An 18590-nucleotide genomic window follows, 5' to 3' on the forward strand; every position below is an offset into this window, starting at 1 on the left:
TTTTGTTTTAGGAGGAGCCACATGAGTTTTGCCGTTCTTTATGTTTTTGACCTCATTTGGAAGTTTAAGTGATTTCAAAATAGATAGATACTGTAGGAGAGAGACTCCTAGATCACAGGACAGTCCGAAGTTCATTGGCAAGAATCGAGAGAAGTGTGCTTTGTACACTATTTGACTCTGAGCTTCTCTAACATAATAAGTTTTAAAGGGACAGAAACCCAACATCCAGCTGAAAGGCAGGAATCGAGGATCAATCTAATACTTCACGGTGGAGACCGAGGCTGTGTTCATGCTGCTTTGCATATTCTGAGACTTACTGACTCCACAGAAAAGTGGGCTGTCTCAAACCTGCCTTTGCTGTCTGTTCTTTTGGACACTCAGGTAGTCATCTCAGGTTTAGGTGCATTTTCTTCAGAAATATTGTCATCTAAATACTTGGAGATATAGAGCAACAAGTTGAGCGAACAGTGGCCCTCAGCAGTTGTGTTCCTGGAGGGAGCGGCAACTGCGCTTGAGATTCCTGCTTTAGTTTGTGTAGGTGCATGTGAAGGCGTCCTCAGATTTTCTTCTGGCTCAGAGACAGACTTCAGAAGCATCAGCTTTTTCCTTCCTCCAAGGTAAAGGGGCTGTGTTTTCCTTTGTGGAGAGAGAGAGATGCACCTGTGTTTGTTTCTACTCATCTGTTGCGGGGTGAAAGACCAGCTTTCCTTACATTTCTCTCCTTGAAGGTCAAGTGTGTTTACTGCCCCGTGAAACCTAAATTTTCCTCACTTGTCCAGCCTTTTCCCCACTTATGCCTAACCCTGGAATGCATGCCTTGCCTTGCCTTCTCAGTGCTATGTATCCATTCTTTCCAGCTCAAATGCCGAAAGCATCCCAGAGGCCCTAGAACTTGGTGAAGGTCATTGGCCATGTGGTCTCATCTGTCAGCCGTGTAGCAGCCCCTGATCTGCTCTGGGATGTTCTTTTGTATTCAGACAGACATACACTAGCAGCCTGTACCTCTGAATCAGTCATCTTAGTCTAATTATCTGCTGAATGGATCTCTCCTCACCTCCACCCCCAGACTGATTTTCCTGGTACCTTCGTGTTTTCTTATGCCCTGTGCCTAAACTTGGTCCAGAAGCATGACCCCATAAATGGTTCTCTTGTCTGCCCTGGAGCTCTAGGCATCAGCTCTCAAGCTGTTCACCTGCATGAGTCTTCACTCTGCCCGGCATATTCCTGTGAACAATCCTTTCTCTCCTGCTTCAGTGAAAGATTTAGTTGTATAAGCTCTGGCATGGGGACTCTCAGAAACCGCCTCTCTTCATATACCTTCTCTCCTCTCACCTTTATTTCTGGTGGTTTGGTCCCAGAGCAGTTCTGTGACTGCTTGCCACATGGCTCTTCAGGTCCTGCTCAGATTGTCACTTCACAGATTGTCAGTGTGCATGAGTCTTGTCTCTAACTTTATGGCAAACTCGTAACCTGTAAGTCCCATAAGGCCTAGAATATTACCAAACCACTGAAAAAATCTTTATTAACTGTTTGTTTTGTCATAGTAATGTTAGTAATGATAAGCCTTTTCCTTTAATAAATATGTTCAACATTTTAAAGTTCTTGCTTTTTTTAGGAGTAATTTTTGGTTTTGATAAGTGATAGCAGCCTCTATTCATACCAAATTTATACTGAAACCCTGCTCATTTTATACTGAACTTTTGCACGTGAAGTTTAGTATTTGACAGAGACTTTATATGTAAAGGAGGGAGTGTTGATTAAAACATTTTTTTCTTTTTTTCATGTATAATCATCAGAGACTTTGAAGGAGAAATCCATATGAAGCTTGTCAGATTACCTTTCAGATTTCCTCTGTTATTCCCGAATATTTCTTTGTGGCAACATCATCTCCATCTTCATGTGCTTCTAAAACACATTAATTTAACAGCAAATGTCAGTATTTTCAGACATAATTTAAAATATGCTACAGGAATGTGCTATTCACCATGCTACCTCAGCATTTCTAATTCATGTTATTTCGAATGTTTGAATTACGGTACAGATTTCTTGGACTGGAGAATGAGAAAATCCAGATTCTCTAGAATAGCGGTCCCCACCTTTCTGGCACGAGGGACCCTATGAGAATCTATTGCCTGATGATCTGAGGTGGAGCTGAGGCGGTGATGCTGGTGCTGGGGAGTGGTGGCAAATACAGATGAAGCTTCACTCGCTTGCCCACCGCTCACCTCCTGCTGTGTGGCCCAGTTCCTAACAGGCCACAGACTGGTACCGGTGCAGAGCCCGGAGTTTGGGAACCTCTGCTCTCGAACCCGTCCGGTCCATGGAATAGCTGACACAGTGGGAGATGTCTTGCTGTTTAATCCCGAACATGGAGACATCTCTCCCTCTCTCCCATTCTTTCTTGCGCACTCACTATCAAAAGGATAATCTATTTTAATGGAAAAATCACAGTAAAGCAAGATAATACAAATTAACTGGAGATCTGTCTTTGGTGGGGGTAGATAAATTCACTATTGTCTTCTCAGCGTTAGAAAATGACTATCACATGATAGGCACTCAGTTAATTTGTGGAATGTATGACTAAATAAGTTTTAATATGCTTATTAAATGTCTAATACGAGAAAAGCTTTGTTTCCATTGATTCGGGATATGGTGATGGATGGGCTGTCATTTATTTTGTTCTATCTTTATGAGGCCTCTGGGTTTCCACAAACCTCTGGGTTTTCCACATGTTTGTCACTTATGACAACAATAATAATAGTAGAATTAGCATCCAGCACTTGTCTAATGCTTTTCATCATTTAATAAATAAAATGTAATAAGATGCACATATATGTGTTTTTATTTTATTTTCAGAACAAATCTGAGTGATAGGTAGAACAGGTACCAACAAATGATGTTCTTCTTTCTTCTTCTACTCCTGGACCAGGCTTTCCATAGCCGAAATGACAGATGTAATTCTTTGATTGACGAGGAGACAAAAATAGAAAGATATATTATGTGCCAAATTTGTAACAAATAAAGACCCAAATTACATGTAGTCTGACATTTTTTCCACTTTAAATTTATTATAGATTTAACTAACTTTACATTTTATTCAATAATTCCTTTGAGATGTCACAGAAATTCGGTGATGGATGTATATTTAAAATTACTATAAAGTCAACGTCGAATGAAATAAAGTGTAATATATAATAGATAAGAAAATACTATTTTTCAGAGCCAAGCATTATCTTATTTTTATTGGTATTTTGAAAGTATTTATTTATTTCCCTAGATAAAAGATTGTGCATGATTTGGGATATAAAGAATGAAATTTGAATGTGATTTATAAATCTCTTTTTTGTTTTCACTCCTTTTATAGATCCTTAGGCATAGGTGAAGATGTCCCTTCTGAGACTATTTTCTAACTTAGTTTTTGAAGGGCCTTTTGTTTTTCATTTTCTTGCCCTTTTAAATAGCCAACAGTGTAATTAGTATGTGGCGATGTTGTATAATCATGTATAATCATCAGAGACTTTGAAGGAGAAATCCATATGAAGCTCGTCAGATTACTTTTCACAAATTGTGAAAAAACAAGTGAGGATCTAGGGTAGTTTGCCAAAAGATTGTATGAATAAAATCTTTTGTATTTATCTATCACCTGCTTGGTGGATTTAATTTCACAATATAGGATATTTCAAAAATAAATATTTGGATTTTATTCTGGAATTTTTCATCTTAAAAGAAAGGGGAAAAAAACAATAACAAAAATGACCATTTAATGAGATCCTTAAAAGTTGTAGCTTACGTGGAAGTCTAAACTTGAGGAATAAAATGATTGATCTTTGGAGTTTTGGCTAAGACTTTACTTGGTTTAAATATGCTTTTTCAGAACTAGAGACTTGGGAAGTGCTCGAGGCTTGACAAAAGCAACCTGGGCACACTGCTGTGACATTCTTGAATGTTTGGTTGGTAATCCTAAGAGTGTACGAAACACTCTACTAAGTTAGACCTGTTTTGCAGCCAGCTCAGTGACCTGCCCTGCGTGCTGGGGATTGCGTGGGGAATGGCATCTCTGTTTCAAACAACCTTAGATCTCTTTTGAGCTCCAGAATTTGTGTATTTATCTGATCTATCCTCAGTCCTCATGGAGAAATGATTTATATAAGCTATTATCAATTAAGGTAATAACAGCCTTTTATTTGTTTTAGAACTTTCTTCTAAATTAAAAGGACTGCTACCTCTAGATCTACTGTTTGAAGATTTGGCACAAATGTTTGCCTTATCTATAGATAATTTTTGTTTGTTTGGAATTATTAATTTTACATTTGAAAGATATTTGACTAGCCAAAGTGTGGTATCTAGCTTTAGGGGAGATGGTGGTTGTTTAAGTGATGAGATGTAGATGGAAGAGGTCCTGAAAGCCACCCCACCATCCCCCGCCGCTCATTGAACTGCTTTTGCTGAGTGGTGCTTCAGCATTTCGTCTTGGGCTCATATCAAAGAAGGGATGGAAGGGGTAGGTGACAGTTGTAATTATAATGATGTCGTTGAAGACATTGGCTGGGTATCACATGCCATGTCCCTTTTATGAAAACCCATCAGAGCAATGTTTCTTATACTATGGTGCCAGAAAATTTATGCAATTATCTTCGAAGCAATCCTATTTTCTTCTTTGCTTTGGCTGCTAGGAAGTAGAGCACTAAATCTGTAACATATATTTAACTTAATCGATTATAATTTGGGATATATTTTATATACGAACTTTATTTTACTCATATCTTTAATCTCCTTTTGATACTCCATTAAACTTCAACACACTTGTCGAATGCCTGTTTATGCTAGGCACTGTGTATGATGCTAGAGACACATTGTCGACATACTCTGACAGCCCAGGCCTTATGGAGCTTACAATCTTTTTGGAGAAAATAAGTGTTAATCAGATAATCATCCAAATAAGTGTTAAAGGAGAAACTGTTACATGTACAGTGAAAGAACATTATATGATGCTGTGAGCTTCAGTAATGGTCCTAATTCCTCCTTCTTTACGTATTATGTTCTTTATAGTAACAGAGGTGCATACATACAGAGATACACACATATACATGTATGTAAATCTATATTGCTTATAGTATATGTTTATACTTATATTTTCTTATAAAAACCCTTCTCAAATAGAATTAAATGGATGATTATTTTTCCCTTACATGGAAGTACCACAATGTATTTGCCTAATACATTATCACTGGACATTGAGCTTTTTAAATAAATTTTCATTACCGTAAACCACAAAATATTGTTTTAATTTTCATTTCTTTGAAATCCAGGATTTTTTAGTGGGCTGTGTATTAGCAAAAACAAAAGCAAAAAAACCCCACAACACCTCTTACCCCCAACACTTGAGAGGTTTTGTTAGCATCCTTTTTAACTAGTCAAGGATGGAAGATCTTATTGATAACAGATAAGCAGGAACAAAAGCAGCATGGCTCAACTACCTCTTCTTGGACCCACAACTGGCAGTCACTCTGTCTACATGGGGCAGCATCTTGCCTATTCTAGAAAATTCCATTCATGCTGCAGCACTACGCTTTGATACTTGAGGCGAGCCTCCTATTCTGAAGCACTTACAGTCAGTGTGTTTCTATTTAAGGAAATATTTACCAATGATGAGCTTTTTGGTTCTTAGACTAAATGTAGCAACACAAAGCATATCCGTATTGGGGGGAAGAGAACAAAGCAGTGTCCAGGAATGACTATTTCCAAATAATGTTCTGGAACATTCATATCTCTACTAATGAGGCTGAATGGTTTATTACAGGCTTGTCAGCCAGGTGTTTTTCTTTATGAATTTCTTGTTCATAGCTTTTGCCAAGTTTTCCATGGGTCACATTTATCATTGTACTATCATTGATTTGCGATGATTCCTTTTACATCAACAGTATTTTCACATGTGTTGCAAACACTTAATTTGGTTTGTCTTTGCTTTTTAATTGCCTTGTGGTATTTTTAGCATAGTGATTAAGATCATGGGCCTGGAGATGCATCTTTGCCTCAGATCCTATTCAGTGACTTGTTACCTGTGTATTTTAGTCAAGTTGCTTAACCTCTTTAACGCTCGTATATGTTGTCGTGATTGTTCCTGTTATTCTTTTTGTCTCTAAGCAGTGCAGATGTGAGGAATAAACTGAATAATGCATGTTCACTGTAGAAACGTTAGAAAAAAACAGATAACTCTAGAATTAAAAAAAAAAATCATATATAATGCCTCTACCTGTTCACATTTCCACATATGGATGATAGCAAGCAGTTATGTGTTATACTCATCACAGCTATGGATACAGTTTAGTACCAAGTTGTTCTCCTATAATATAAATATCGTTCTTGGTTAATATATATGTTTACTTTATCATTTCTAATTTTCGTATAGTATTCCATGCATAAATATACTATAATTTATCTATTTCCTTATCTTTAAATCAATTCCAGTTTTTAATTATGTAATGAATCCTTCATGATTACTTCCAATAAGCACAATTTTAATGTCAGAGGGTTAGTACATCTTTAAGGTTTTGGATATTTGTATAGCTTCACTCACACTACATATTATCTGTTTTATCTGTTTTTTTTTCTTCCCCCAGTTGGATATGTGAAATATCTTATTTAAATTTGCATTTCTTTTGGTTACTAGTAACTTATACATGTTTCATGTCTTATTGATTGCTTTTATTTCTTTTTTTATAATAAATTGCCCTGTTAATTTCTTTGCTAGCTTTTCAGTTGGGGTGCTCATTTTTTTCTTACAAATTTTCAAGAGCACTTAGAGATTACAAGAACGTTAATTTCAGTCTACGGCCATGCTACTCTGAACAAGCCTGATCCCGTCTGATCTCGGAAGCTAAGTAGGGTCGGGCCTGGTTAGTACTTGGATGGGAGGCCACCTAGGAAGACCAGGTGCTGTAGGCATAAAAAATAAAAAATAAGGGATTATAAACTGACAAGGTCCTTGCAATGTGTGAGGTCAATCAAGGGTTGCCTCACCTAAAAATAAATAAATAAATAAATAAATCATAAAAAGAACATTAATTTTCTGTCATACATATTAGATAGCTTCCTGCTTTCTCTCTTTTTTTTTTTTACTGTTTTTGATTCAGGGAAAATTTGAGGTTTTTAAAAAATAAATAAATCCAGCCATCTTTATTTTTTTACCTTTACAGATTATATAAGTAGTTATCAATATTTTCTTCAAGTAATTTTATGTTTTTGCTTTTTTACTTAAGACAAATTTCTGGTTTCTATCTAAATGTTACATTTAAATATAGACCATGAGCTCCGTGAGGGCAGCATTTTTGTCCCTCTGAGTCCTTATTGCTGGCTGTATTCATGACACGTCATCGGCATGTAATACATATGTACCAAATAAATAATATGTAGGTCTTTAATTATCTAAACTTTATATTGTCATAAAATGAGTGGTAGAAATGTTGCTTCCTTAACATTTTCAAAAAGCTGGAAATGTATTTTCTAAGATATATTCATAATCTGTTATTTTCCCTCTGTCTGGAACATTCTTCAGTTTTCCTTGATCATCTTTCTATTTCAGCTCAAGCATTGTTTCTGTAGGAAAGCCTTTCATGATAATTTATTGACAGAGTCACATTCCAAATTGTAAGTTTTTCTAACACTATCTTTCTTTGTGGCACTTAAACCTATAGTTTCACAATTGTTTGTGGAACTATTTAGATGTTTATTTTCCCTACTAGCAAAAAACCAAGCCATAGACATTACTTCTTTTTGATCATCATTGTATTGTACTGACTAGCACATATTAGATATTTAATAAGTTTTTAATTTCTTGAATGGACAATTGAATAAATGAACATATTGCCACAAAACTCACATATCGACTTTTTGCACATGCTTGGTCCCCTTCAAGACTTTATCTTCTGTATTATTGATCTCTCTGTTTTGTCGTTAGTCCTATGCAGATTTAACAATGGTATCTTTAAAAAACATTTCAGTATCTCTTAGGTTATGATGGCTTCCATATACTCCCTACATTAATTTGCTTTCGTTTAAAATTTTGTCCAACTATTCTTAAAAATTTTATTCTTCCAGTTGAATTTTATAATCATTTATCAAGTTAAGAAAAAATCTCATTGTGTATATGTGTGTATGTGGGGGGTGTGTTGGTTTAGGGGGAAGGGTTTTTTTAAGCAAAAAAAGCATACATAACTTGAGAGATTGCATATTTATAATAATGCAAGCTTCTTATTCAAGAATTTGATTAAGCTTCTATTTAGTTGAATACTTTTTATTTTCCTCAGTTAATTTTTAAATTTTGTTAATATGGAACCTGAATATTTCGTGGTATGATTTTTCTTAGACATTTTTGTGCAGGAAAGAGAACTTGGAAGGCTTGAGTTTGCTGACTTTAAAAGAGTCTGCTTGCAGGGTTGGCCCTTGGCTGGCTTCTGGGAACTCGGGTTTTGAAATGTTCCCTGTGATGCTAAGTGTTAAGATTATTTGGTGTGCTAAGCATACTGAATTTCATTGTGCCAGCCTGCCTAGACTTTTTTTTTTTTAACCATGTGATTTATGGTGAGCACCCACTTCCCTTCTGGGAGTGTTTAACGATTGCGGCTGATCTTGATGACAGAGTTCCTGTGTGACCAGCATGTTTTTATCTGGTCCTAAGGGAGTAGCCAGGTACATTAGCAGTTGCAGGTTAAGGTAAGAATTTTAGGCAGAGTGAACGGACTACAAAAGCACAGAATTATGGGAGAGGAGAATATGCTGGGAAAAGTGAGGTTTTATATCTATAGTGTATGGCTTATGAGTGCTTGGGAAAGAAGAGCTATGTGGAAGGTGGCTAAAGCTAGAGTTTAAAACACTTCGTATGCCATTGCTAGAAGTTTTAACTTTATCCCATAACCAATAGGAAGCAGCAGAATTCTTCAAGAGGAGGGAGTGATATAATCATATTTTTACTTGTTGAAGGTAATTCTGGGACTAGTATGGAAGACAGCCTTAAATAGGGAGAGAAAGTAGGAGATGGAATAATTAAGAAGGTCATTGTGACAATTTAGTTGAGAGATATTGAGGGCTTGGATTAGGCAGTGAGAAGAGAAAATGAAAGCCGAATTTTTGATGACGTGTTTTCAAGGTTGAATCAACCAACATTGGTCATGGTTTCAGGGAAGGACAAGTTGGAGCAGAGGAGACGTTAAGAGAAAATGAATATGTAGAGGGGATCCGGGAGAGGGAAAAATTCATTGCGATTCTCAAGTTTCTAGGTTGGAAGACGGAGTGAATAGTGATGGATCGAAATGAGAATTTGATTAGGATCAGATACATTAATGAAGGTACGAAGTTGAGTTTTGCATGTGCCACACTTGAGGAGCAGCTGGCAATACAGACCTGGAGAATGGAGGAGATGCCCAGGCAAGGGGAAGATGTGTGGTCCTCAGCTTAGCTCCAGCCATTGAGCCAGATGAGAAGAGGGGATAATCTGAGGAGAACACATAAAGTTATAAGGAGCTCTGAGAGTGTTCAACATACCTTGCCTTGTAAATACTTGATTGACTGACTACTTGCATTGACAATGGGCCAAAGAAGCAAACAAAATGGGAACATTTTATTGAGAAATCTACAAAATTCCATTCAAATTCTCATAGGTAGCTTGTCACGTACCAAAGCACGTTGCTAATATGGAATCCTTTATGTATAATTGCATGACCGAACGAGTGGGCTAACGTACATTTGATCCTCAGTTCTCATCTATGGAAAACCCGACCCCATAATTGGTCTCAATATATCTGCTCTTGCTTCACTACAAGAAATTCTCTACATAATTGCCACAGCGGACTTCATTTTTTTTTTTTTTTTGGTCAACTAAATATGATGTCAATCCCTGTATAAGATCTCATCTGTTTCCTTGGCTCCTGCCAACCTCTCTGACCTCGTCTCTTACATCTCCTCTCTCTGTTCATTGGCTTTCAGCCAAAAGATCTTTCTTTCTGTTTCTGCCTTAGGTCCTGTGTATATTGTAGGTATGTATTACATAAATATGAAATGAATGAATGACTCTGCCTTCTAGGTTTGTTGTGAGAGGTAAATGTGAAAAAGTATATGAAGAGCCTATTAATGTGCCTGGTACATTAGGGGCATGCAATAAATGCTACTTGTGATCATTTTTGTCATTGTGTTATCCAGTCAATAATTCTGTTATTTCTCTCTCCTCTTTTTCTCCCATCTGCCTTTCTAACTCTTCCCAACTAGCAAACTTACTGCCTTTGGTTTTTGCAACCCCCACAGGCTAAAGACTGGGTGTGCTGACATCTCTCTTCAGTTGGTACTTGATATGACTTCTTCTGATTGCCTGGACTTTTCCATGTGTCCTCTCCTGAAAAACCCTCCTTCTTATTGTGCTTAAGTAATTATATATGGATTCAGTCCCAAGGATACTGAGCATATAATAACCTTCCTGCATGAAATTCCCAGGAGAAAGGGAATCCTCTTGGGACTTGGTCCCTGGGGACCCTTTCCACTCATAAGGCACCGTCTTGATCACATCATTAGTGGATCATATGTGGATTTGGAATTAGCAATTCATAAATGAGAGCCAGTACTTGTTGACCGCCAGCTCTGGGCCAGGCAAAGTCCTAAGCACTTTCCCTCACGTTGTGAGTTTGATTTTATTAGTATTCCTGGTTTATACTTACTGACTTGCCTGGGGTCATGCTGCTAGTGATTTGCAAGTTAGTATTGAAGCCCAGGTAGAATTTCAGATTCCTGCCATCAGCTATGCTTTTATATTCTGCAGTGCCCCAGTAGCAGTTCCCAGGTCATATAACTAACTTTCATTTTTTAGTATTTGATTTTAAAGTTTAAAAATAATGTGCAGTTATAGTTTTAAAAAATTTCAACAGTTCCTCCCTACCAGGCTACCCTACTACTTCAAGTCTCATTTCCCTTATGGCAACTACTGCTAACAATATTTTCCGAATTATTTTCTTTCTTTTAATACTTTCAGCCTCTTAGCGTGACTCTCCTTTCAGCTTTCTGTCTTCTGAAAAGTCAGTTTATTCCCAGTTAGTTGGTAAAAATGTTAAGCACAGATGATCCAATGGCAACTTTGATGTGTACAACTCAAGCTGACCCTAAGAGAAAGGCGTTCCACCTGTGTCCCAGGCAGGCTTCTAAAATTATTAAATTCTTACCATGTGACCCGTTTACATGGATTTCTGCCAGAAAGAGACCTACTTATATTCCAAAACTCCAGGCTGATGAATTCTTCAAGTTCCTGGTACTGGAGCTATTATTTGACAGTTTATCTGTGACTCTATTACCCTGACGCTCACAGAAAAATGAACGACCCTTCCTGGCTAAGGAAATGGGGTTCAGCGATCTTTTCAATGCTCGGTTTTATGGACTCAAGAATCAAAAGTTTTCTGAACAATGTGAAGAGAGTTTTGTTTATAGACCTTTGTCTTTTCTCTACTCCTCCCTTCTTGAAGAACTCTGCATTTTTTAATCAGCAGCACAGATATGCTCCTTTGGAAATGGCGTGCTTTTCAGCATGCACGGGAATGTTTCCCTAAAAAGTGAGGTCACCAGAAGCACGGAGCAGAGAAATCCCAGATGGCACTAATATTTGATTTCATTTTTAGCATTCTCATATTCAGCAGATGGATTGGAAGGCTGACCTCCCTGACACTTCTGCATCACTGCCTGCTATTCCAATTGCCTTTGTGAATGTTTTTTCATAAGGCTTCTCCTGGTCCCTCAGAGATTGATGCCTGGTCACCCACCCGTGTTATGCTTCATTACCCGAAGGCTCCGTGTGGTTGAGAGTTGCCGTATTCTAAAAAAGGGGAAATCCTGGCTCATCAGTATCTCAAACTTTTCCTACAATCTCTCAAATCGCTTGTTATGTCTCAAAGAGCATCATCTTAGCTTTCTAGGTGCACCTCTGACTTGTAACTGTTTTCAACTTTCCTTTTCTAATTTTTATGCGTTCTTCTGTGACATGGATACATTGTGAATAATATTTAAAAAGCTTTCGAAATGGCTAAACTTAGCTATTTCCAACATACCTACTAGACACAAAAATTGGATGGTATTAAGGTGACGGCTTCGGTGGCGAAGAACAGACCTGGGTTGGAGCCATTGACTCTCCCATTTCCTTTACTTTAAAGTACGCCTCAGTTTCCCAGTTTGTAAACTAGTGACGTTGTTAGTGCCTCAAAGTTAGGACTGGTGTGAAGGTTAAACGAGATAATGAACAACATGTGCTTGTCACAGTGTTGGCACAGAGTGAATGCACTGTGAATGTTGGCTTGCAGTACGCTTCGTGATTTTTTGTATATGTGTATAGCATAAATAAAATATAAAACGTAAATGATAAAATAATCTAGTTTTTATCTGATTGCAAGGAAAGTAAATTGTTAAGGAAGAAGTTTTTAATGATCAGACCGATGCTTCATTTCGAAATTGTTCATAAAATTGTTATCCGCTTTTGTAGATCATGACATCATCCATGTACCTGTTTAGAGGTGGACTCTGGGGAGATGCAGCACCCTCTTCCCCTCCCTCCCGCCCGCTCCAGCTAGTTTATATTTCAGCAATGTGGCTGGAGAAAAGAAATTATCACGCAGCGTGAATATCCAGCAGGTTTAGTGTTTTTCCTGACAGGTCGACCTCCTTGGCCATTTTGTACAGTTCTCTGGGAACACTTCATTTTGAGGAGGATCAGGTTCCTTCAATCCTTATGCATTGCTGGCTCTGACATACCCAGATTTCGGTGCCTATTTTAATGCAAGGCACACCTTTGGCTTTGAGAAAACATTGCATATTGAATAGCCCTTTTGTTGAATCAGATCTCTAAATGCTGATGCATTTAGGTTTCAGACAACTAGACTGGCTACTTTGCTGTGCAACTTTCTTTAGGAAGTTACGTCTCCCCTTTTTATAGATCTAACATAAGGCCAGACTATGCGGACTCCAACTTCCATGAGTTCAAGATGCACACCTTCAGCCGGGTTACATCCTGCAGAGTCTGCCAGATGCTCCTGAGGTAAGCCTGCTTGGGCCCGTTTTTCAGTTAGGGAGTTGGTGTAATTGCTACATGGCTCAGATTTTTCTACTATCCCAGCCAAAATGTGATTAAGTGTAGATAGCGCTTGAATAGTTTGAATCCCACAGAGGTCTCCTTGGCCTTGGACCCGGACAGTTTCTCCAGAACACTCAGGGAGGTCCTGTCCCTCGGCTAAGAGGACGCTGCATGATGGCTCTCTGTTCCCTCCTTCTCCCTGCTCACACCGATGATTTCATACGGGCAGAATTCTGCACCTTTTAACAGATCTCCCTCTAATTTTGCCTTTCAGAGGAACGTTTTATCAAGGCTATTTATGTTTTAAGTGTGGCGCAAGAGCACACAAGGAATGTTTGGGAAGAGTAGACAATTGTGGCAGAGCTACTTCTGCTGGTAAGTCATGTTTATTGTTGTGATTCTGCTTTTAATTAGGACATCAAACTTGCTAACCATAATGAAGGTCTAATTTACTCTTAATATGTGTTTATCGTAACATCTCTGCTTTTGGAACTATCATTTATAAGTACTGTTAGAAAATTGTTTGAAATTCATGTGACTTTTCTACATACCAGGCAGGGGCTCAGAAGGGGCTTCAAGAGGGGCTCAGAAGGTTTCATGTCACCCGTTTTACTCCTAAGTCTCACCAATACCGTACAAATACAGCCAAACAGAGTGACAAAAAAAAAAAAAAAAAGAAAAAAATTATTCTTCATTTCTATCTTTTGTTCATAAATTTTCCCCATAATTCTCTTAAACGTTCAGCTCACAAATGCTAAAGATACCAGAAGTAAACATCACATAGACTAATTCATGAATTAAAGAATTGAATACATTGTCATTTTCCAGCATTTAACAAAGAGCATGTGTCCTTTGGACATTGTGTAACTATTTTCCCCCTTGGTTTTTAAAAACGATGCTCCATGACTGTTAACAGGAGCCAGGGCCCAAGGCCACTGGCCATTACGTATGCAGTAGCCTCCTGCCTCTCTCTGTTCCTCTTGGGTCCTCTTCCCTCTCTTTCTTTTCTGGCCTCTTTATTCTTTCTCTTTCTTCTTCTTTCTCTTTGTCCTTTTCCCCCGAGTTTCTCTGTCTTTTATCAATAAGACCTTTCAAAATCAGTAAAACTTTTTGAACAGAAGAAAGGGATCTTTAACAGCTCAAGTTCAAAAGGTAGCCATGTCAACCTTTGATTTTCCCAAAGGAAAAGGTGGACATTGAATTATTTTGGATAATATGAAGAAGAGAGAGAGCCAGAGAATAATAGCTCTTTTCAGAGGTGACTTCAGAAAAAACAGACAATTTTAGAAGAGGTGTGAATCCTGTCAGGACTGAGATCAGAGCACAATCCTCTCATTTTGCTCCTTCAGGAGATGTTTTTTTAAGGGCCCCGTGAGCCGTTCTCTATGCCAGGAATGGGCAGCTGCAAGGAAAAAGACCCCGGCGTTAGTTGAGCATCTGCACTGTGCCTGCCCTCCCTGGGCCTCTGCTGGGCACTTCCTGCAGGGACCCTTGCATTCTTAGAGCAGCGTGCATATGCAGGGACCCTTCCATTCTTATGGGGTTCAGTGTGCGTATGCAGCTCGCTCCAGGGCCGTTCAGTAAAGGGTCAAGACTATCACCCACGAATGTCTCTGAAGGTCAGAAGCAGCCGACAAAGTTGTAAAATATAAAAGAAATGTTATATAGTATTGTTTTCATCTACCTCGTACAGTTGATCACTTAAATTTTTATTGTTTCATCTTTATGTGCCCCATCCTGTAATGTCTTTGAGGACAGTTAACGTCATTTGCTCATGGTAGGCTAATGTAGTTTTATAAACTCCACAGCCCAGTTTTATGAGTTTTCGCCTGTGAGGAATAGGAAGTGGTCCCATCGTGGGCCTGGTTCTTCCTGGTTCTTCCACTCTAAGGAGAGCAGAGCAGGAGAGTAGTTGAGAGTCAAGCAGTGATGGTTGAAAATCTCACTCTTCCACTTGCTGGTTATGTGAGCTTGGGAAGTCGCCCAGACATCCCGAGCTTCCATTTATTCACCTGTAAAACAGAAATTAAGGATTCTTGTGAGGATCCGATGAACTAATGTGGATGCTTAGCATAGTGCCTGGCAAAATAGGAACTCAGTACTTGAATCCAGGGCGTTATGATGAAAGTCTGTTTTTTTAAAGGATGGACTTAATCTGTATTTTTGTTGTTTTTGTCATGTGGAGCAAATATGGACAGAAAAATTAGTGAGCAATAGACTTTGAAGTGATAAACAAGAATGACCCTAAAAGGACTTTACATTTTTAACTTTTATGTAAAAAAAAAAAAGTCAACAGGAAACAGTTGGGAATTCTGCATAGCCAGATACAAGAGTGGGATATTCCCGGCATCTGTGCCTAGGTCATTGCTTCGGTGTACAGTGTCCTTCGATGAGTAGCTGTGCCTGGGGAGACAGAAGGAGATGGCGGTAAAGCTAAGCAGCTCTGGAGTCTTGTCTGGTTTGAATCTGGCTCCACAACTTACTCGCAGGGTGACTTCGGACCCAGTTCCTTAACCTTTGTAAGTCTTAGCTCCTTCCCTTCTGAAATAGGGATAAGTAATAGCACCTAGCCTTCAAACGTATTTTTTTTTTTTAGTGCGTAGAAAGTGCCAGATGGTGTTCTCAGTCCTTTACCTCTGTTAACTCATTTAGCCCTATGAAAGTTCTGTGAAGCTGGTATTATTGCTTTCCTTATCGTACAGATGCGAAACTAAAGCCCAGAGAAATAAATCGAGTTGTCTAAGTTGCTAATCAGTAGAGTGAAGATTCAACTCCAGGTGGTCCAGCTCTTGTTCGTCCTTAACCCAAAGGCTATGCTCCCGGGCTGTGAATTAGCGGCGGTGGCCTACGCCATGTGTGTTAAGTGCACAGTACCTAACCCTAGTAAAATCGTGTGCTCGATTTTCTCCAGGAAAGAGAGAGATCTTCTAATAGTTTTTCGTTTGTTTGTTTGTTTGTTCTTAGCAACAACACTTTTGAATTTAGTTAAATCAGTTAACTACCAAATGTGTTTAGGTTTAAATATTCTGAAGTGTGAGAAATTCTGGCATCTCTGGGGATCATGCCTCTGTCAGAGCTGGAGGATTTAGATATCTTCAGTTTTAGAGCCTCTTCTTTTGAGACGAAGAAACCGAGTCATACAAATATGAAAATAAGATAACTAGGAATAAGACTATTGGTGCCTTGCAGATTATAGATCATGCTTCCTTATGTAGATAGCAGTCATTAAAAGATAGCGTCATTCTCTAAACTTTTTATCTAATTCATTATAAAGCAAGAAAGAGGGTGTTTAAACCTTGGGCTAAATTTGTTTAAACTTTAAAGCAAGCGAATAGTATTGATTTAAGGCAAATGCAAACGCTTATATCATAGAGCTTTCCAATAAAATTAAGTCATAGGTGATTTGAGGTGATTGACCCTAACTGTACAGAATTTTATAACTTTGTTGCTCAGCACAGTCGAACTGTTTTCTCAAGAGACAGAGACTCCGATTGGCTCAGTGTGAGTCGGGAGTTCATTCTTGGTCCAGAAAGCGGTGGCTCGTCAGGTGAAGTTGTCATGAATGTTGGATGGGGGTGGAAAGCAAGTCCAAAAAAATGGAGCATTTTCACTCTGCGTTGGACGTGTTTATAAACACATGAGTGGTCAGTTAGAGAAGAGGCACTCATTGTTCAAAATGACACGGCAGCCCAGAGGCTGAATGAAGGTTAAAGTATCCGCCACTCTACCTCGTAACTGCCACACCCACTGGCCATTCCTTTCAGGCCTTGCTTGACCTTTATCACTTGGTACTATTAACCATTCTCCTTGACGCCGTCCTTCACATCCTACCACATTGCCCGCCTCCCCATGCCATCCTCTGGGTATCCGATAAATTTCTCTGGCATTAGCCATAACCTACACCCCAGGAAGATAGGCTCCATTTCCGCATAAGCTTTTCTCCTGAACTTTGGATTCAAAATTTCCATCTTTTCCTCACATATCCCTTCCCAGGTTTCCTGTAGTGACTTCACATATCATATATCTACAAACTTCCTCCTCCTATTTCCTGTCTTAGTTAAAGGTCCACCATCCATATACTCACCCAAACCTGAGTGTCAGCCTTGACTTAATCCCCTCCCTCATCTCCATTCACTTACCTGTTCTTCTTTCTCCTCCTGAGTTCTAGAATCCACCAATTTGGTATTGCTATAGATAAAAAAAAACAAAACAAAAAAACAAAAAAACAAAAAAACTCATTGTCTCTTGTTTGGACAACTACAGAAGTCTCCTAACTTTCGACTGTTATTCTTACTTTTTGTATACATGATCTTTATTAAAATTAAGTCTCATGTATCACTCTTTTGTTCTTTATACCTTCCAGTCCTTATAGAATAATGTCCTAATGTCAATGAGACTATGAGCCTCTCACTGATAAGAACCAAGCTTAATTGATGTTCTGACCTCTGGGAAGCCACGGCAGATGGATGAGGGAGTGGATAGACTGACAGGTAGATGGACAGGTTAATGAGTAACTGTAGTGCACCAGGGTTTCTGGGCCCTGAAGATTACGACAGTCTTAGAACCAGCAGCAGGAGGCTGTGGGAGATGGTACAGATGTTGGTTCTACCCTTGAGAGACTAGAGCTTGACCGGATGTAGGATAAGTGGAATAGAAGCCTTAACTGAATCCCTGGCTTGCATTTTAAGAATGAAAGGGAGAAAACTGGGTAGGCCTTTTGCATTCCTATCCAGTATTTATGCAAGGAAAGGCTCATGCCCTGGTCATCGACTGACCGTCAGGCCTTTCACAAGGGACCCCTAGGTTAGGTTAATAAGTAGCAAGAAATTGAACCAACTCACAGAACACCTAATGACAAAAAGACCTCTGTTTCTGGAGAAAACTGCTCCCCGATCCAGTCAATCCCATCTTTAGAATTCTTGCTTGGCTCTTGCCGTTTCCTTTTCTTGACGTACGCTCCCTTTCGTGCCTGCACTTTGAGATCCCACTCTTCGTTTACGGCCTCTCCGAGCTCTCCGCCAGTCACGTACTCTCACCTCGATCGCCCAGTGGCGGTCCGATTTAAAGTGTTCTCTCATTTATTTTTGTGTAGGTCTTCTGTATTTGCCGAGGTTAGGCTGCGTCGTGGTCACTAAGAACTCCCAAATCTCAGTGGCTTTGACAAATAAAAGTTTACTTCTCACACACTGCTGTGGGGCCTTGGCCCTCCCGGGTCCCTTCTAAGTCATGGCTTGGGGATCCAAGCTGGTTCCATCCCGTGACTCTGCCATTTCAGCACATGGTCTCCAGAGTGGCTGTGCCTAAGACCCGTGGCCTGGAAGTGAGCAATGCCGTTTTGTTTTATCATGGTCCCCTGGTTGGATCTCAGCTTACTTACAAGGGGAGCTGGACGTGGTAGTGAACTTGTGCCCTGTTCGGCGGGCACTGCTGTCTCCGACACGTTTCATTCCACCCGCCCCCCCTCCGTGCATTACCTGCTTCTTCACTGTGGGGAGCG

At 39.2% G+C, this 18590-nt stretch overlaps 1 protein-coding gene and 1 pseudogene across 1 annotated transcript in view; both read left to right on the forward strand.

Annotated features, from left to right (window-relative positions):
• Positions 1–18590, forward strand: part of VAV3 (vav guanine nucleotide exchange factor 3) — a 325354-nt gene that overhangs the window by 198099 nt on the left and 108665 nt on the right. Inside the window, exons 15-16 of the mRNA XM_011369192.2 lie at positions 12956–13057; positions 13368–13468. Coding sequence (XP_011367494.1) covers positions 12956–13057; positions 13368–13468 — 203 coding nt within the window. The remainder of the gene's footprint in view (positions 1–12955; positions 13058–13367; positions 13469–18590) is intronic.
• Positions 6827–6945, forward strand: LOC111745588 (annotated as a pseudogene).

Source organism: Pteropus vampyrus, unplaced genomic scaffold (assembly GCF_000151845.1).
Source record: "Pteropus vampyrus isolate Shadow unplaced genomic scaffold, Pvam_2.0 Scaffold6, whole genome shotgun sequence".
Taxonomy (NCBI): Eukaryota; Metazoa; Chordata; class Mammalia; order Chiroptera; family Pteropodidae; genus Pteropus; species Pteropus vampyrus.